Below are 21726 nucleotides of genomic sequence, written 5' to 3' on the forward strand. Positions count from 1 at the left end.
GCTCTGATCTCTGTTTGTTTTTTTAAGTAATCAAAAATAGAAATTTAAGAGGGACAGCACAAACATAAGAAAAATCATATAGGTTTCTGTTTTGTTTTGCTAAAAGTACCTGATTTTCTTGTATGCTGAGGGATGGAGCAAAATATGCTAATAGAAAGTCTAAACCTCTCAATTGTACTTCAGCAGCCGGACGTTTTTTCTGTTGTCGTATGCTCTATTTACAACAGGCATGCTGGTTGGGCTGTCCCATCAAGGTGCTCATTTTTGAATAGTAATGGGATGATGATGTATAATGTTGCATAACAGATGGCACAGCGTTAAGATTAAAAGAAGAAATACTTGCCTCCTGCACAAGTTTGAAATACCAAACAGAGTAAAGATGGGGATAAGCTTGCTTATCCAGATCTGATTATGTTCATCGTGTTTCACTGTTGCAGTCATTACAATTGGGTTATCCTGCTGGCAGGCTACCCGCAGTCGGCCTGAATTCCAAAGTCTAGGTCCGGCGTCGGTTGCTGTCACCTCTTCCCTGACGTCTATGCGCCATGTGCATAAAAGATGCAGCCGACACCATTTTCTTCAGTCTTTCTTGTCACACGGTGCCCAAAACAAAAGCAGTTCGCAAGTGCCGGTCGGCCGACTTAATGAGATATTCATGTTTGAATTTCAGATCCGAAGGCTTCATTAAAAGCCAAGTACCCCATTGGGGAAACTTTTCTTGCTCCAGACCGATGTCAGAAAAAGTTAATTGTATTTCTTGTGGGAAGCAAATACCTCATAAGGACTTTCATTCTTAGAGTATTCCTTGCCTAGGCCTTGACCACGACATTGCTAATTGTCGGTTTTGTGGTAGATTTAACCAACACGCTATTAAGCGTCGGTACGATTTTGCATTTCACTATTTTGGCAGAAGATTTAATTACACGATGTCGTCTGATAGTCATCCGACTACCGCAATTCACAAGAAACGCAAAGAAAAGGACAGGCATCCGAGGTCCAAAACTGACGAGGCTTCTTCTAAGCCAGTTGCCGGTTCTCAATGAGGCGCTTTTGCAGCCCCTGTCGCACGCTACTGTAGAGCCGCAGGCTGCTACGGACTCCCACGTGGAGCCGACTAGGCCGCTGGAAACTCAGGGTATTGGAACCTCGGAAACTATTTCCTCATATGGGTCCAGAGACGCTGAGCAGGCATCGGCTTCTGAGGGTGTTTTCAGGCCTACACAGTTATATGTTAAAATGACTTCAGCTTCAAAGGCAAAGACTAAAGCACCCTTAAAGACAAAGAAACAAGTACAACAACCCCATGGACAGGCCTCCATGCCTAAAAAACAGATGCTCAGAATGGCCGAAGACCTAATTACTTTGATCAGGGATTCCCATCCCCCTCCTAAGAAGAGGCCTAGGCAAGAGACAGAATATGAATCTTCAGATCAGGTTTCCATTTCTTCTGATTCCTCTTCTGATCAGGAATGCTCTCTTCCTCCGTATGAGGATTCTGATGCTGAAGAATCTCTTATCCCTTCAGCCTTTCCTCCTGAGGATTATTCTTTTGGGGAAACTCTGCATACCATGAGGGAGCATTTCCACTGGGAGAGCCAATATTATTCTGAATCTCAGGCTCGGAGACTTCCTTTTACTACCTCAGCACAGGCCCCTTGCTATTCTACCTGTGTTAGACATTGTAGATGATGTATTTTCAGAGTCCAGTCTGACTCCTGACTCTTTACCTCCAGCTCCTGTTAAGCCGGGCAGATACTACAGGGTTCCTGATTCACATATATTTATTTTTAAAAAAACCCTGCTGCTGACCCAGGAACGCTCACAGGGTCCCAAAGGGGTCAAGGCTTCCACTGCAAAAACCCCTACCCCCTCTGACAGGGATTCTAGAGCACTGGACAGATGGGGAAAAAGATTTACACTTCTGCTACCTTGGCTGTAAGGGCTTTAAATTGTCGGTTTCATATGCTTAAATATCAGCAATATATTATGTCACTGCTTAAACATAAAATGTTGATAAATTCTGAATGTGCAGAAAACAAATACAGGATTTATTGCATACAGCTGAACAAGTGGGAAAGCATACTTTGCAATGTGGTTTTGATTCTCTGGAGGCCTCCTGCAGGGCCGCTGTTACGGGTTCTGTCATTAGGAGGCATGCTTGGTTAAAGGAACAGAGAATCTGCCTGATTATGTTAAAGCAAAATTATTAGATGCTCCATTACAGCATGATACCTTGTTTGGTGTTAAAGCAGAAGAGGTGTTGAAAATGGAGGACAAAGCTAAATCTATGCAAACAGTCAAGGATTTCTTACAGGTACACCCTCCAAGATTTAGCAGACACTGGCCTACAAAGAATTGGTCCTTTCCAGTGTCAGACAGGCCACAAAGGGGCAGAAACAGACACCCTGGAGGCAGATTCCAGCCCCAAGGCTCATACAGGTCTAAACAATGGGGTACTTCTACCTTCAAAAGCGGAGAAGACAAATCACAGCCATACAGGAAACAGTCCCAATGACTTCCCCCTGCCTGCGCCAAGCACTTATCTTTGGCAGCACCTTTAGGGGGAAAACTAGCACTTTTTTTTCCTCAAAATTGGCACATAATAACCCAGGACAAATGGGTCTTGGATATAGTGTCACAAGGCTACAGGTTTCACTTTCACACCCTGCCAAGGGCAAACGGTTTGCCAGACCTGCCAAAACATCAATGGGCAGAGGCACAAAAGTGTCATCCCTCATGGACATGAAGGCCATTTAGCAAGTACCAGAGCAAGGGCAGGGACAAGGATTTTACTCATGACTGATGTTCTTCATCCCACATTGCTGCAGTCCTAACACTTGGGTAGTCCGCTGTCCCAGTCGGCCCGAATACCAAAGTATAAGGCTGACGTCGGTCAAGGCGCATTAGTCTGACGTCAGGACGTCAGGGTACAAATGCGCATGACCGACGTCATATCCTCAGTCTTTTTTGCCGCATGGTCCGATGCAGAAGCAGTATTGCGAGTGCAGGTTGGCGTTCTGAAATTTTCTGAAGTTGGAGTTTCAGACCGAATCAAAGTTGGCTAAGTACCCCGTTGGGGAATATTTTGTTTTTTCTTGCCTCAGTATTTAACCGGATGTCAGAAAAAGTGAATAACTGTATTTCTTGTGGGAAACAGATACCTCATAGGGATTACCATACCTTGTGTATACCTTGCTTAGGGCCTGAGCATGACGTTGTTGGATGTCGCTCTTGTGCTAGATTTAACAAACGCACTATAAAGAGAAGATTAGACTGTGCCAGGTTAGTTTTTGGGAAGCGTTGTAATTATAAAATGCCGCCGGATGCTCCGACGCCCGCTTCGTCTAAAAAGCGCAAGGACAAAGCAGCAAAGCCTAGGTTGGAAGAACCGCCTGTCCCGGACGTCGGTTCTTTAGAAGGCTCGGTGGAGCCGGAGGTTCTGCCAGAAGTTTCTTTGGAGTCTCAGGAGAGACTTTACTGTTACAAGATGTGTCCTCTCAGGAGGTAGGCCAGGCTGAAGGGGCTTCTCGGTAGCTGTTCTCCCTCCTTCCTAAGGTGGTTAGGCCCTCCCTTCTGTTTCCAAGGCTTCTTGAGAGGCAGGCCAGGTTTAACTTCAGTGGGTGTCTCTCCTAGTTCTTCAGGGTCTCTGCCTAAGAAACATATGCTTAAAATGGCAGAAGATTTGATTACTATGATTAGAGGTTCTATGCCCCCACCTGATAAGAGGCCTAGGGTGGAACCTGAGCTTGAGAGTTTTGAGCAGTGTTCGGAGGCTTCTGAGTCTTCGGCTGAAGACTTACAGGAGTATCCTCCTTATTCTGATTCTGATGTAGATGATTCTACTCCTTTGGCTTCTCCTCCTGAGGATTTTTCTTTCAGAAACTCTTCATTCCATGAGGGAGCATTTTAAATGGGAAGGTCAAGATTTCTCTGATTCCAGGAAGAGGCTTAGGGAATTTTTGTTTCTACCCCAGCATAGGCCTTTAGCTATACCTCCTGTTCTGGATGTGGTGGAAGATGTTTTTGCAGAGGCTTCCCTGAACCCTGATTCTTTGCCTCCTGCCCCAGTTAAACCAGATAGGTATTATAGGGTGCCTGAAGCTCATAAGTATCTTTTTAAGAGTCCTAGGGCAGATCCAGAAACTGTTTCTCAGGGGCCTAAAGGTGTTAAGGCTTCTGTTGTTAAAAATCCTGTTCCTCCTGATAAAGAGGCAAGGGCTTTGGATAGATGGGGAAAGAAGGTTTATACTTCTTCCACTTTAGCCATGAGGGCTTTGAATTGTCAGTTCCACATGTTAAAATACCAAAATTATCTCCTTTCTCAATTGAAGTCTAAGGTGGATGCTCTGGCGGAAGGTATTGAGTGTAAAGAGTTGCAGGATTTAGTACATGTTTCTGAACAGGTGGGTAAGCATTCCTTGCAATGTGGTTTTGATGCTGTACAGGCCTCTTCGAGGGTGGCTGCCACTGGTTCTGTTCTTCGCAGGCACGCCTGGCTGAGGGATCAGAATTTAGCTGAGCATGTTAAGACAAGGATTTTGGATGCTCCGTTACAGTCTGATGTGTTGTTTGGTTCGCCTGTGGAAGCAGTTTTAAAGAAAATGGAGGACAAGGCTAAGTCTATGCAGACTGTTAAAGATTTTTGCAGGTTCAGCCTCCAAGTTTAGTAGAAATTGGCCTACTAAGGGGTGGACATATCCTTCTTATGATTCCCAGTCTAGGGGTAGGTCTAGACGTGGTAGGGGCAGAGCTCAAGGTTCTTTTAGGCCTAGAACAGGAGTTCACCTGCTCAGTCTTCTGGTGAGGGCAGGGTCAGTCCTTTCGTAAGCAGACCCAATGACCTGCCTTTTCAGCTGCCAGAGCCTTCTCGCCTGGCAGCACCTTTGGGGGGAAGGCTGGCGCTTTTCAAAGAAAATTGGAGTTTAATTACCCAAGACAGATGGGTATTGGATATCATTCACCACGGTTACAGGTTTTATTTCCATACCTTGCCTCCTTTCAAAGGCATGCCAGACATTCCTCCTCTACAAAGAAAAGAGGCCCACAAGCAAATTTCTCTGTTACTCCAAATAGGGGCCATTCAGCGGTTCCTGTGCCAGAAAGGGCCTAGGATTTTATTCTCGTCTGTTCCTAGTACCAAAAAGGGGAACACGTGGAGACCAATTTTGGATTTATCTATCCTCAACACTTATCTGGACATTCCCAAGTTCAAAATGTTGACGTTACAACAGCTTTTACCTCTGCTGGGCAAAGATCACTGGATGGTAACTTTAGATCTCAAGGAGGCTTACCTTCATGTGCCTATCAGGCTAAGTTGCAGGAAGTATCTGCGTTTTCGAGCTGGGAATTCCCATTATCAGTTCTCTGCATTGCCCTTTGGCTTATCTACTGCGCCCAGAGTATTCACAAAAGTTCTGGCTCCAGTGATAGCTTACTTCAGGCTAAAAGGAATACAAATCTATCCTTACTTGGACGACTGCCTGATTCTGGCTCAAGAAAAGGAAGACCTTTTCAGCATTTGGAATATGTGATAGCAGTGCTAAGATGCCTGGGGTATTCTGTGAACGAAATAAAGTCCAGTCTAGTACCCTCTCAAGACATGTGCTTTCTGGGTGTGAGACTGAATACAGCAACCCAGATGGCCTTTTAACCCCGGACAAACAAAAGAATCTTTCCCTTTACTTCCATCAACTATCTCTTCAGTCCGGGCTGACTGCAAGGACAGTCCTTCAAGCCTTAGGGTTCATGGCATCTTGTATTCTGGTGCTTCCCAATGCCAAACTGCATATGAGGAAGCTGCAATGGTATCTCAAAATGTATGGACACAGCACTGCCAGGATTTGGACACTGTCATTCAAATAATACCTTGCATTCAAAAGGAATTTTTGTGGTGGGCTCAGGAATGTCACCTAAACAAGGGACTCTCTGTGACCCGGCCAGAGGCGAGTCAGATTCTAACGACAGATGCCTCAGACATAGCTTGGGGAGCTCATCTGAATGGAAAGTGGATACAAGACAAGTGGCCTGCCAGACTACAGCATCTACATATCAACATGGAGATGTTAGCAGTCCAGTTTGCATTAATGGCTTTCAAGGAGTTACTTCTTCCAGGGCAGGTGTTGATTCTAACAGACAACACAACTGTCATGTGGTACATCAACAAACAAGGGGGAACACATTCTTATCCTCTATGCAGGCAAGCAATGATTTTGTGGGAGACTGCGCTCAGCTTGCAACTAAATCTTCAGGCAAGGTTTCTGCCGAGCACAGAACTCCTTAGCAGATGTGTTAAGCAGGCAAATCATGGATCCCCACAGTGGAAACTGGATCTTCATGTATTTCGGAAATTGACAGTGTCATGGGGAACTCCAGACATAGATCTGTTCGCTTCTCCACTAAACCACCAGCTGCCAAAGTTTTGCACAAAGGTTTCATCACACAGCTTGGAAAGTGGATGCTCTTTCTTTCAGTTGGAAAAATCTTCATGTGTATGCCTTTCCACCTCTGCCTCTCCTCCCAAAGGTACTCCTAAAGGTCAGACAAGACAAGCCAAGGATGATTTTAATAGCTCCAGATTGGCCTCGGCAACACTGGTACCCATTACTGAGGAGTCTGGTAAGGAAGCCTCCATGGCCTTTACCTTTGATTCCACACCTATTGTCTCAGAGGACGGTCATCTACTCAATGTCAAGCTTCACTCTCTTCATCTAACAGCCTGGCATATTCTGTTTTGAACCACAGCAGGTCTCAACTTCCTCAACAAGTTTTGAATGTGATTATGGAAGCCAGAAGACCTAGTACAAGGAAAGTGTACAGAAAAATGGAAGAGATTTTTATTTTGGAGTGCAGCAAAGGATTTGGAGGTTTCTGAGCCTAATTTGAGTGTGGCTCTTCAATATCTTACTGAGTTATTGGACAAAGGTTTGTCTTTCTCTTCCATTAAGATTCATGCTGCAGCAATTTCAGCTCACTATGATTGTGACCCACCATTGTTTTCTCATCCTTTGTTCAAGCAATTTCTTAGAGGGGCAAAGAATATAAGACCCCCACGTAGAGCTCCTACTCCTGCTTGGGATCTCAATTTTGTGTTGGAGAAACTTACTCTACAACCTTTTGAGCCTCAGCTACTGCTGAATTGAAATACTTGTCATGGAAGACTGCTTTTTGTTGGCCATTACTTCTGCAAGAAGGGTTTCTGAATTGCAGGCCCTTATGGCGGTTGAGCCTTTTTGATTTTCCATAAGGATAGGGTATCATTACGCACTAATCCTTCCTTTATGCCTAAGGTGGTTTCTAGTGTGGCTTTAAACCAAACTATTCATTTGCCTACTTTTATGCAGATCCCCAAAATAAGGGGAAAAGATTTTGCACACTTTAGATGTACACAGGCAGTTGCTATTATTTAAGCAGGACTAAGGATTTTAGGCAGTCTCAGCAGTTGTTTGTTTCTTTTGCTTTGAGTTCTCAGGGCAAGCCTGTGTCAAAACAAACTATTTCTAAGTGGATTGGGTTTTGCATTGCATTTTGTTATTCCCATCATGGCAAGGAGATTCCAGCTGGGATTAGGCCTCATTCCACTAGGGCTACTGCCACTTCAACAGCATTTCTAAGGGGTGGCAACTAAGGATATTTTGGAGGCAGCTACTTGGAGTTCAGTGCATACTTTCTCTAAGCATTACCACCTTCCTCTCTACTCTAAATCTAGGGCTGGTTTTGCCACGGCTATTTTGCAGGGCATGTTGACAGCTCCTGCTGCTTTATGATTTGCCAGCCTCCCTTACCTCTGCTTTGGGATTCTACCCAAGTGTTAGGACTGCAGCAATGTGGGATGAAGAACATAGTACAGTTTTGTACCTACCATAAATGTAGATGTTCGAAGATCCACATTGCTGCAGTCCAATGTACCCTCCCTCCTTCCCCTCTGTGTTTAGGGGTGGTTGTGTGGGTGGGGTTGTACTTTTGTAAATTTGTATATATTGTACATATATTTGGTACAGGAGTGTTTGGTGTTTTTTGGTTTTGGCCTTATCTTGTTAGGGTCTTCTGACATCTGGGGCAAGAAAAAACTGAGAATATGACGTCGGTCATGCGCATTTGTACCCTGACGTCCTGACGTCAGACTAATGCGCCTTGACCGACGTCAGCCTTATACTTTGGTATTCGGGCCGACTGGGACAGCGGACTACCCAAGTGTTAGGACTGCAGCAATGTGGATCTTCGAACATCTACATTTATGATAGGTACAAAACTGTACTTTCTTGGTGCCTAGAAAGGACTAAGCCTGGAGACCAATAGTGGGCCTATCTATTCTAAACGCATATCTGGATATTCCAAAATTCAAAATGTGGACTCTGCAGCAGCTTCTGCCCATGCTGAGCAAGAAGGCTTGGCTTGTGACTCTAGACCTAAGAGGCATACCTGCATGTCCCAATCAGACAATCATGCAGAAGATACCTCAGATTCATAGCTGGCTCAATGCACTACCAATTCTCTGCACTGCCCTTTGGCTTATCTACTGCACCCAGGGTCTTCACAAAATGCCTGGCTCCAGTAATTGCATTTTGCAGACAGAGGAATACAAATATATCCTTACTTGGACGACTGCCTCATTCAAGCAGAGAACAAGGACATTCTACTACAGCATCTGGCGTTTTGTAAAAAGATTACTAACATGTCTAGGGTACAGTAAACGAAAAGAAATCAAAACTAGTACCCTCTCGAGATAATATTCCTGGGTGTAAGCTTAAATACAACCGCCCAGATGGCTTATCTCACGCCAGACAAAGGCAACTGACAACTGGGTCTTTGTTGCCAACATTTTGAAATAAGTAATCTGCAAGAAAAATTCTGCAGGCTTTGGGCTTCATGGCATCCTGCATTCTGCTAATTCCATATGCAAGACTGCATATGAGGAAACTTCAGTGGTATCTAAAAAGTGTTTGGACTCAGCATTGCCACAGCCTGGAAACAATAATTACCCTCATTCCCTGCCTGCAACAGGAGTTTTGATTGGTGGGCAAAGGCCTGTCACCACAGCAAGGGGCAGCCATTCACTTTGCCCACTGCCAGGCAGACATTAGCAATAGATGCATCAGATTGTGCTGGGGGGCCCACATGGCAGGAAGATGTATTCAAGGCACATGGTCCACAAGCCAAATATCTACATATCAATCAAAAAGAGATGCTAGCTGTTCAGAATGCCCTGACAGCCTTCAAGGATCTACTTCATCCAGTACAACTACTGATAAAGACAGACTACTACAGTCATGTGGTACATAAACAAGCAGGGAGGCACTCATTCCTACCCCCTTTGCAGACTAGCCATGACTTTGTGGGACACAGCATTGACTTACCAAGTACATCTGCAGGCACAATTCCTGCCAGGAAAGATAAATACTCTGGCAGACTAACTAAGCAGAAACCTCATGGACCCCCACGAGTGGAAATTGGATCCGCAAGTCTTCATCATGATAACAAGGAACTGGGGACATGGATCTATTTGCCTCCCCTCACAATTGCCAACTACGGAGATTCTGCACAAGGACTTATCACAAGCAAGCATGGAAAGTGGATGCTCTGTCTTTCAGCTGGAAAAACTTAACAGTGTATGCCTTTCCTCCCCAAGGTACTCCTAAAGGTCGGACAAGAGAAGCCAAAAATGATACTGATTGCCCCAGACTGGCCCCGCCAGCACTGGTACCCAATCCTAAGGAACTTGTCACAATGCCCAACGTGGGAATTACCTCAAATTCCTCACTTACTGTCCCAACAAAACAATCAGATCCTGCACAGCCAACTTAAGACCCTAAATCTGGCAACATGGATAATGTAGTCATTCAAAACCCACCTCTCTCTAAAGCGGTGATGGATGTTATTTTGGAGGCCAGGAGGCCTAGTACCACAAAATCTTATGCTGAAAAATGGAAGAGATTCTGTGCTTGGAACCGGGCACAAGGGATTGACACGACTGTACCAAATATTCCTCAGATTTTGCAATATTTAACAGAGTTGCAGGACAAAGGCCTATCCTTTTCATCAATTAAGATTCATGCCTCTGCCATTTCAGCTCATTACAATACAGAGCCACCTATTTTTCTCATCCTTTATTAAGGCAGTACCTCAGAGGAGCCAAAAACTTAAGGCCTCCAAGGAGATCACCAATACCTGCATGGGACCTCCGTTACGTCTTGGAAAAACTCACCCTGCCTCCTTTTTAGCCAGCCCGCTACAGCTGATATTAAATTTTTATCTTGGAAAACAGTTCTGCTCCTAGCAATAACTTCTGCAAGACGAGTCTCGGAGCTACAGGCACTCATGGCTGTGGAACCTTTTATCATTTTCCATCCAGATAGGGTTTCTCTGAGGAAAAACCCGACATTTATGCCTAAGATAGTGTCCAGTGTGGCCCTTAACCAAACTATTCATTTGCCTACCTTTTATTCAAACCCACAGAATAAGGGTTAGAGACTTCTGCATTCTTTGGACATGCACAGACCGCTGCGCTTCTACTTGGACAGAACCAAAGCTTTCAGAAAGACGGAGCAATTACTAGTGGCATATGCTGCAGGATCACAAGGAAAGGCTATTTCAAAGTGGATAGGCCACTGCATTCATTTCTGCTATTCACAACATGGCAAATCCGTGCCTAAGGGCATTAGGCCACATTCAACCAGAGCAGCAGCCACTTCAGCAGCCATCCTCAGAGGAGTACCAACCAAAGACATTTTAGAGGCTGCAACCTGGAGTTCAGTGCACACTTTTACAAAGCACTATCACTTACCACTCGACTCTAAATCCAGGGCAGGCTTTGCCACTGCAGTTCTGCAGGGCCTCATAGCCGCTCCTAATCCTATTTAGCTCCAGCCTCCCAACCTTAGCTTTGGGATTCAACCCAATTGTAATGACTGCAACAGTGAAACACGATGAACATAGTACAGTTGTGCACTTACCATAAATGTAGATGTTCAAGTGTATTCACTGTTGCAGTCCAGGTTACCCATCCACCATCCCCCTTATCTTTGCTGCAACTTATGTGGTGTATTTGCTTGAAGATGAAGGAAAAATTTACTTTGGTGCATGCATGCTTTATTGACATATTTTTAGCCTACCCTTTTGGGGGCACCTGACATCTGGGGCAAGAAAAACTGAAGAAAATGGCATCTGCTGCATCTTTTATACCCCTGGCGCACTGACGTCAGGGAAGAGGTGACAGCAACCGAAGCTGGACCTAGACTTTGGAATTCAGGCTGACAGAGGGTAGCCTGCCAGCAGGATATCCCAGTTGTAATGACTGCAACCGTGAATACACTCTAACATCTACATTTATGGTAAGTACACAACTGTACTTTACAGAAACTACTTGTTTTTCTTTTATGACTAGTACACTTTACAGGCATATGTATGACATGATGGAGACTATGTATATGAGCCAAGCCATTATGATGTAGTAAAGTAACTTGTTACCTGATTGTTTCAGAGAAACACTGTTTACAGTGAGACGTAGATGGATACTCTGATTTTAATATTCACAATTGATTTCTTCAACACCATTAAAACCGGTGTAGTATGGATAGCCGTACAAACATAAGCAGTAAATTCCTATTTTAAAATGACTTCTCAAAGCATGCCATAAGCTATGCAGTTTGATGCTATTACTCCAAATGGTGAAATGTTAGAAATTTTAGGAAGTTATTGTACTGTAACCTGATCTTTTCGTGTGCTTAATTAGTTTTGTCATTCAGTCACTTGAGTTTCTTGGCTCACATTAATTCCCACACACCCCATACCTGTAATTATTTCAACATAGATGATCATCACTGAAACAAGACACAGGATGATTACCTGAGTGAAGCTGACAGTTACACAGAACACTATTTTTTAAATATATGTATACAGGTGGATTCATTTACAATTTTTTGTGCCTCTTTAATCTGTTTCAAGTTTTAAAACTGCTGCTCTCTGATTGGGCCCTTTCATATGGCTATATGACTACCTGAGTCTGTTCTAGTCTGGTACTGGGGCCAAGTGTCCTATTGCAGGTTAAATGCATTTCTTGAGATGACTAACACATTGACAAAGATGCTGTTTGTTTTTAAACCAGCACAGATGACTTGCGTACAGAGATCACAGACTGGCTCGGTTTACCTGTGTTTGATTAGTGGCTTGAGAACCTGATGGAGATTCGAGAAAGATGGCCATGTCATTCGTGGGAAGATGGAGCAGAGCCAGTTGTGTACTGACATGGTTCCTCTGGGGAGAGGCGGTGATGTAGATGAGTAGCCAAGGGGTGGATATTTGGCTTACGAAACTGCCATCTGGTGGCTTTGCTCTCAACTTCCATCCCCAAGATGTGGAACAATTTCTAACGGCTTCAGCTAGGGGACTTTATTATTTTAAAAAGTTGTTTTGATGAATTAATACTAGTTAAAAAAAACATTCTTTAAAATGAATATATGGCAGACCCCTTCAGTATGAAAGTGTAGAACTTGGACTATGATGAATATTCCTTGTAGTGAGATACAGTTAAAAGGTATGCCTGGTGAGTAACCTTCAGTTTGGTTGTGTAGTTACCTCTGAAGCCCACAATGTTACCCTGTCATACTGATCATATCCCAACCTCAACCACCACTGAGTGACAGAGTTGAGCTATTACAAAGACCTTCATTGCTGAAGTGCCAGTAGAAGTATAAACTTTCTCACATATCTGTTATTGTGATCCTGTGTGGAAATAGAAATGGCCTGGACCACTTTAGGAGTGTTTTGATTTGGTGGCATGTGGTTGAAATCTTGTTCTACTTTTAGGATTTAATAGATGGTGATTCCACAGGCGCCTTTTTACTGTAATAAGTTACAGGCTATGAAAGCTAAATGTTTAAAAAGTTGTTGCTGGGGGGAGTACTGTAAGTTAGGAAGAATTTATGTGCAGTGGCATTCAAATATATGTATTCTATATTCTAAAAAGATGTTTAAATTAAGACTTTCTGTTATATTTTAAGGCTTGCAGTATGCCAGACCTGGTGGCACAAGTAACTAGCAGCCTGTTGCAGTTTCCAGATGTTTCTGTGCAAGCGCTTGGAGAAGATGAGATCAGACTCGATTTAGTGTTGCGTGGAAAGTTTGCCCAAGGTACGTGTTAAATTCTTCAGTATTCTTTCCCAGGTGAAATCAGTGCATGCTTTACTAACTCTGTTTTGTGTGTGTAAAACTGGAGAAATGGGAATTTTTGCTACTAGCAAGCTTAACTAATGCAGTTTATTTCTTACCTTGTTTCACAGGACATAACCTGTTAAACATGCCATGTGTAAATTTTGTTCATAGGTTCATACTAGGCTATCTGCCTTAGGGCATTTATAAACCTAGCCAGAGTGTGTTTGGCTTTCGCCACCCATTTTAAATTAATTTTGCTATGCCCTATTTCAAGGTTAGTATACTGTGCCTCTGTCTAACAGTGACACAGAAGTGATACCCAGGGTAAACCTACGATCTCCCATCCACTCATCAAGATCCCATCCTCTTGAAGAGAGTCGGTGAGGGACTCCTGGATTACACACACACACATATATATATACATAAGTGTGTGTGTCTATAAATGTATAGAATTTACCCGAGCATACCTCCCAGAATGGTGCCCCTTCTTCCCAGTGTTTTAAGACTGAAAAGGAAGAAATCCTCAGATGTGTCTGTGTCGGTCTGTATGGGGGAGTGGCTGTTCTGAACAGTAGCAAACAGCGTTGAGTACTGGCTAGCTGTTAATACAGAACCAGGCAGCCACCAACAGTCATTCAGCTAAACATCTAAGCAGGAACAACTGTTTGAGTTAGTATTTGTATTGCAGTTATGCCCAGATGGCAGTACTGATAATGACCCGTAACCGCTTGTATTTGGCAAGGGGAGCCAACTATGATTTTAATGAGTTTTGCATGCGTGCATATTTGCAAACTTAAAGATTTATATATATATATATATATATATATATATATATATATATATATATATATATATCTATATATATATCTATATATACATACATACATATAAAATATTTGTGTGTGAGCAAGAGCACAATCTACAGATCCCCCACCATGCCCCAGGATTCCCACTCATTTCTTTATACACTGGAAAATATTAGGGTACAACCCAACACCCTAATAATGGGCGATTTCAACTACCCCACCATTAACTGGGAAAACTACTCTGGTACCCCACTCTTTTGCTCAATGTTTTCTGGAATTCATAAATTCCAGTGCCTTGGATCAGCTTATCCACACCCCCATCTGGGGCAGCAGTATCCTAGACCTGGTCATTGGCAACATGGGCGACCAGTGTTCCACACCAGAGGTCAATTCCTCGTTGGTCAGATCCAACCACAAGCTAATCACTGTAGACATCAACATCCCACCCCCACCCCCCATTAGGGAAACCACCGTAAAAAATTTCTCCAAAGACAACTTCACACCTGTTAAGACAGAAGTGGCAAACTTCACGACACCCATGCAGACGGACAATAGAGGTACGACTGCTGAATCCTACACAAATGCACTTTATAAACACTTACATGAGTGCATGGATCGTGCTATCCCTAATGGAACCAAGATGCTATTCTCCAAAAAAAAGGAATCTTATCTGGTGGTCCCCTGCCATAAACAAACTACAACAGAAGAAAGAAACTGTTGCAAAAAAGAGTAAAATCCCATGACTGGAGGAACTCCTTTGTCAGGCTCAGTAAAAAGTCGAGATCCCTCATAAAATTCTCCAAAGCTAGTTACGAAAACAAAATCACCACTGATTCTAAAGACGGCCACAAAGCATTCTATAGTTATGTCAAGAATCTCAGTGGAAAAACTCAGATCTGCTCTGAGTTGCAGCACAATGGCACTAAATATACAGAACCAACTGATATTGTCAACATCCTAGCAGATAGGTTCAGTGCTAACTTTACCCCCCTCTCAGCCCCTAAATGGCCCGTCTATATACCGGAAGAATGCAAAGTTCCTGTAGTCACGGCTGCACAGTTAAAACACTCTCTAAAGCCAAGAACACAGCATCCATGGGACCTGACAGCATCCCATGCTGCATTCTACATGAACTACAGAATGAACTGGCATCCCACCTAAGCACCATGTTCAATCATAGCCTCACCTCAGGCTTTGTGCCCACTGAATGGCACACAGCGACTGTTATCCCACTCCACAAAGGGGGAGCCACCACATACCCCGGGAACTACCGCCCCATTAGCCTAAAGAGTCTGGTCTGCAAGACCATGGAACGTATCATCATGGAACTTACAAAGACATTGGTTATCTCCAAAGTCTGGACCCCACCCAGTTTGGGTTTGTAAAAGGCTGATCATGTTTCCTAAACCTGATAGGCTGCGTGAACTACCTTACCCTTGTCTACGGCTTTGGTGACTGCATCAAAGAAGTCTATCTAAATCTCCCCAAGGCTTTTGACACTATCCCCCACTCTGGAATTATAGATAAACTCACTAAACTAGGTATAAATCCCTATGTCACAAGATGTGTTGCCAACTGTCTCACTGACATAACCCACACTGTAGTAGCAGACTCTAAATCAGACAAGTGGAGTACCACAGGGTTCAGTCCTGGGTCCTTTCCTGTTTATTATCTACCAACACAGAAGGTCTTTGGCTGATGAAGTTCACAGATGATTGCAAACTAGGAGCCATAATTGAAAATCCTAACGATCTGGAAATCCTACAAAAGGGCCTCACTGCGACAGATGCCTGGTGTCAAAGCCATGGCCTCAAGCTCAATGCCAAAAAGTGCATTATCCCTTGTGTACCCATGAACTACCACATAGGCGGTAGTCTACTTAACACTGAAAGTGTGATAAGAGACCCTGGGACCCTGGTGGACAGTAGTCTCTCCTTTGAAAATCACATTGCCATAGTAGTCAGGAAATCCTTCTGTGTGGCACACCTAATCACAAAAGGTTTCTCATCCAGGAAAAGAGGTCATTGTTCCCCTCTACTAGTCACTCGTTAGACCTATTATAGAGTACAACGCCTTTTATGGTATGTACCTCACAAGACATCTACAACAACTAGAAAGGCCGTGGAAATACCTTACAAAGAGGATTACCGGCCTCAAACAGAAAACTCCAGCTTTACTCTGTTGCATATCACCTACTCAGAGGCGATCTCTGCCTAACATACAAAACTATGTAAAAGCCAGAGCTGTTGGACATGCTCCACTTAAAGAAGTCCCAATCCCACCGAGCTACACACTCTAGGGACCTTGTTACCACAATAAACAGAACATGCTGGAGGGATAAATTCCTGTCCCAGAGACTGCCCATACTCTGGAACAAACTACCTATCTATATCAAAGCTCAAGAAAAATCTTGATTGGATGGGAGATAAGAAATTCACCCCAGGGATCACTTCTGTGGCTCTGCTCGACAGGGGCACAGGAAAGTAATTTTCTTGGGTGGTGAAAGCCAGGGTACCTTTTTGGCTTGGCTTAATATAGGCCCTAGGGCCAACAGCCTACTAACTACCTATGAACCTAAAAGTGCCCTTCCTTAAACTAATGTCTTTGTTTGGGGGCCTGTTCTTTTATAACAAAGCAACTGTTCCAGGTTGTGATTTCTCTTGAAACTAAAATGTGGTGTGTCACTTAACGATGTCTCGAAGCTTTGTATCCGACTTAAGGATCTTCCAGTTGGACCTAATGATATTTCATATGTTTTCAATGTCATTGGAATAAGTCATTATACATCTGTTGCTTTGTTCAGTTTGTATATTGTTGATCTCCTTTGCTCATGGTTTACCGTTAAATTGCTGTCTGCCAGATGTACCTCTGACTCTGTATGGTTCCTGTCGCGTTCGATCTCGGATCGCTTATAGCCTCTGAGAGTCTCTTATGATGTTAGTAGCTGTAGTATACTGGGTGTCTTCTGTGTGAAGTTTTAAAATGTGTAAGAACTTGAGTCTTCATCACACTGGTAAGTGTGGAGAGTATGCATACTGTTACTATGTAATAAATTATTCCTACAGCATTCCTTGTTGTCCAAACTGGTCATCAGTTGACGCGTGTCATTAGTAGACAAGCTCACATCAGGAAAGTCTATTGTAGAACTAGAGAATATCGTGGAGAAATGTGGTAATCACTTGTAGTTTCCATGTAGGCAACAAAGTCATAAAGTTGCTCAACAGTGTCTTCCTATAAAAGATGGCTATCATCCATAAACCTCTTATAAAACTTTAACCGATTAGAGATTTTCCATGATTTTCTCTAGTTCTTCATTAGACATTGTGAGGTTGTTTATTAATGACAAGGGTCAATTGATGACCAGTGTGTACAACAAGGGATGCAGGAGGAATAATTTTATATCGTAGCATACTTTTACCAGTGTAGTGAAGATCTGTTCCTCCACATTTCAAGATTTCACGCACAAAATAGCCAGTATACTACAGCTGCTAACACCATCACTGAGAGACTCATGAATAGAGGCTATAAGCGATGTGTGTTTGAACGCGAGAGGAAGCATACTGAATCAGAGGTACATCTGGCAGACCGTATTTTAAGGGTTCTGCTGTGCTCCTGGCTTACATCAATAATATACAACCCTAACAATGCAATAGATGTATAATGACTTACTCCAATAACAGTGAACACACATGTGACATCATTAGGTCCAACTGGAAGATCCTTAACTTGGATAGAAAGCTTCGAGACATCGTAGGTGACAATGAAGATTTAAGTTTAAGGAAGGGCACTTTCCCATGCAGCATGTGCAGCTTTTGTTTTCATTTACTTCATAGGAATGAGTTTATCCACTCCTTACAGAGCAAGAAATACATATGCCATGGTTATACCGACTGCAGAATGTGACATCTAGTGTACATTTCCGTATGTATTTTATGCAATTCTTTCTATGTGGGCAAGACCAATAGACAATTTAAAGAGCGAACTTTGAAGCATCTTGGTGATATTTGCTTGCAAGATCATTAGAATCCATTATTAAAACGTATCGGACAGAATAATGGGCATTACTTGAAGCGTCATGAAACTGAAGCACTCCATGAGGGACTACGTTGTGGATGCATTACTTTAAGGACAGAGCAAGCTGAGATGAGATGGATCATCAGGATGAAAGTTGGCAGAATACTTGGACTGAATGTGGCTATAACTTTGAAACTGGCCCTGAAAGACCTTGGGATTTATTGAACATATTGTTGAATAATCGTGTTACTGCTTTTATGTAGCATTTTGGTTTTTGCTCATCTCCCTTTGAACAGGCCCTGAACGGCTGTAGGATTTGATGCATGTATTTGGTGATTTAAGTCATTATTTGCAAGTGCTTTGTTTGTGTATTTTAGTTGTCCTTTCATGCTTCACTTATTTTTAGGCAGGTTTCGTTGGTCTATATGTGGCTTTTGCTAGGGGCTTTCTATGCTGCTTTGTGGATTTTCATAGTGTGTGGCCATAAGTGGGTGCTGTTGGTTTTCTTTATACTTTTTGACTGTTTTTGTTGTGATGGTTTATCAGATTGATTCAGTAATCTGTCTGACCTATTATGGTTACCTGTCTTTGAAGGGGATTTGTATACCCATTTGCATCAGTTCCTAGAATTGCTGCCTCTTAATTGGTGTTTTGAGACATTTGTGGTGTTTTCCTGCTGTGATGGTCACCAGCTGATGTAACTTGCATAATACATCTACAGTGACATTTAATTCATCTTGCATGTAATGTGTGCAGTGAAGTACAGTATAATGTTCATAGTTAAATGTTTTTATTAGTCTGTATTTTCTCTTTGAGTATAGGATTGGTTGGTTTCAACCAATTGATTAATGAAGGTCTTCATATGACTTTTTATGGAGCTCTGGTATGTATTTATATTTATTTTTATTAAGTATTTATGTAATTTTATATGAGCAGTGTGCTCATATTTTCATATTTACAGGTATTGAAGTGTGAGAATATAGGTTCATAGATTAGTACTAAGCTAACTGCCCTTGCGAGCCATTTTATGCCTAGCCAATTATCCCCTGTGAGACTCAAACCTTGTACCTTGTGTTTGTAAGGCAAACACCTTAACCATTACGCCACCCTCCCAGCCTATTTGATGATTGTGGAAGTTCAGACTTGATGGACCTGTTTTTTGATTGGACTCTGCAGTCAGTAGAGCTCTTGGATTGGTTGATTACCATGTTTTTATTCTACATTTTTGGTATCACAGCTCATGTATTCACTTTCTATTATGCTAAGGCCTGTCTGTGTTGTGTTGTAGTAAAAGACAGACAATTGTTTTTTGGTTGTGTTTTGATTTGTTTTTTGGTTTTAAAAAGCATGTATGAGTGGTTGTAGCGATGTAGGTCTTTATTTTTATTTGTACAGTTTTCATATTCATGTATAGGTCTAGATTTCTTTTTTGAATTGAGCGGAGCCAAATGCATTCAGTTGGATCTCTACTTTATATGTGCAGCATCCGAGTTTCGTCATTGCCAAGTTCAGCATATAGATACGTTAGGAAGCCTGGGTACGTATTATCGGTCTTCTGATTGGCTATAGCATTCAGATAGAGTTGTTGATTTAGCAACCGATCAGTGAGTAGGAGCTTCATGCCCTTACATTGCATATGATGGAGTGCTTAGTTTATTTACTGACATTCGGAGGCAATTTTTACACTTTTTGATATACGCTTTTTGTTTTGTCATATGTATACACTTATGATGTTAGTACATCGAGTTGGTCATTCGTGGTATGCTGATGAATGAGTGCCAACCGATTGTCAAATGACCTCTGAATCTAAAGGGTAGATTGAATTGGTGTTTCACATAGTTAAGAGGGTTGGCATTTTACTTGTATTTCTTGTAGTTTTATGCCTTTGGCTTCATGTAGTCTTCATGTATTTGTATGTTCGCACAAGTCTGTTTTACAGATCAAGAAGAGCACATGCAAGCACAAAACATTTTATATTTCGATGTGCGCAGTATTTAAGGGTGGTTATTGCCGAGTTTCAATATGTTGCAACTCTTAGTCCGGGCATGTAGTGGTAGCTTTGGTTTGGACTTGGCAGCTAGATGGAGCATCTGATTGGTCTTTGAGTTACCAGTCAATTTATCTTTTTGAAAATGTTTTGAAGATTTTTTTTTTTTGTTTATATTTTTTTGTGTGTGTTTCAAGACTATTCAGTGTTGAGCTCATACACAGTCATGAGTTGTAGATCTGCTTATTTGGGTTATGTGTGGTTATCGGAACTCTGGCATGGTTTCTATCTCCTATATGTTATGGCATAACAATTAGTTGTTTCTGATTAGGAGGTGTTGCAGTAGGTTTCTTATTGGCTGGTTAAGTGATGTGTGCCGCCTATTAGCTACTGAATAATTCTGTTCACTGTTGTGTTTTATTATATCTGAAGAAGACAGAGATAGGCCACCCAGATCGCTGGTACTCAGGTGCTTTCGCAGCTCTTGATACCCGCTACTTCAGATTCGCAGGCCTCTACTGAGTCCCATTGGAGTCCAGTATGCCGCAAGATGTTTCAACTGTGGAAGCTGCGGATGTCTCTACCTTGGATGGGTTCGGAGCCGCTGTGCAGGTACTGGCTTCTGAGAGTGTATTCAGGCCTACTGACTTGCATCTTAAACGGACACCATCTTCTTCAAGGCCTAAAACTCCAACCATGCCTAGAAAACTGACGCCCAGACCACATGGTCAGGCCTCTATGCCTAAAAAACAAATAAGAATGGCTGAAGACCTTATTACTTTAATCAGGGGAAGCCAACATTCCCCCTCTAAGAGACCAAAGACTGAATTTGCTTATGTTACTTCTGACCAGGATTCTGAAATTTCGGTTTCCTCTGATGACCAGGATTTACCGTTACCTACCTGTGAGGATTCTGATGCTGAGGACTTTATCCCCCCCCCCCCCCCAGAGGATTTCTCATTTGGGGAAATCTTGCATACTCACAGGGAGCATTTTCATTGGGAAAGTCAGGATTTCCTTCTAAAAAGAGGCTTAGGGATTTCTTACTCCTGCCCCAGCACAGGCCTTTAGCTATACCTCCTGTACTGGACATTGTTGATGATGCCTTTTCTGAATCTAGCTTGGCCCCTGACTCTTTACCTCCTGCTCCCAGAAAACCTGATAAATATTACATGGTTCCTTACTGCTAATCCTGAAACCGTTTCACAGGGACCCAAGGGCATTAAAGCTACTACTGCCAAAAATCCTACCCCTCAGATAGAGACTCCAGGGCGCTGGATAGATGGGATAAGAAGGTATACACTTCTGCAACTTTGGCCATTAGGGCCTTAAATTGCCAATTTCATATGTTAAAGTATCAGCAGCATATTATTGGATTGCTTAAACAGAAAATTATGTTGATTCGTAATTGTGCTGAGAATAAGGATTTACAGGATTTATTGCATTCTGCTGAACAAGTTGGTAAACATACATTGCAGTGTGGTTTTGATTCACTAGAGGCATCTTGCAGGGCTGTGGTAACTGGGTCTGTACTCTGAAGGCATGCTTGGCTTAAGGCGCAATCCTTGCCAGGTCATGTTAAAGCAAAATTACTGGACCGCCTGCTTGGCAACAAGGCAGAAGAAATTCTTAAAAAGATGGAGGAAAAAGCTAAATCTATGCAAGCTGTTAGATTTTTTACAAGTACAACCTCCAAGATTCAATAGGCATTGGCCTTCTAAGAATTGGTCCTTTCCTGCCTCTTCCAGACCATCTCAGTCCAAACCCAGATCC

At 42.7% G+C, this 21726-nt stretch overlaps 1 protein-coding gene across 1 annotated transcript in view; it reads left to right on the forward strand.

The window, feature by feature from the left end:
- AHCTF1 (AT-hook containing transcription factor 1) overlaps window positions 1-21726 on the forward strand; it is a 2707103-nt gene that overhangs the window by 196501 nt on the left and 2488876 nt on the right. Inside the window, exon 3 of the mRNA XM_044058692.1 lies at window positions 12996-13125. Within this exon, the coding sequence (XP_043914627.1) occupies window positions 12996-13125 (130 nt within the window). The remainder of the gene's footprint in view (window positions 1-12995; window positions 13126-21726) is intronic.

This window comes from Protopterus annectens, chromosome 1.part2 (genome assembly GCF_019279795.1).
Source record: "Protopterus annectens isolate FY-2018-M chromosome 1.part2, PAN1.0, whole genome shotgun sequence".
Classification (NCBI taxonomy): domain Eukaryota; kingdom Metazoa; phylum Chordata; order Ceratodontiformes; family Protopteridae; genus Protopterus; species Protopterus annectens.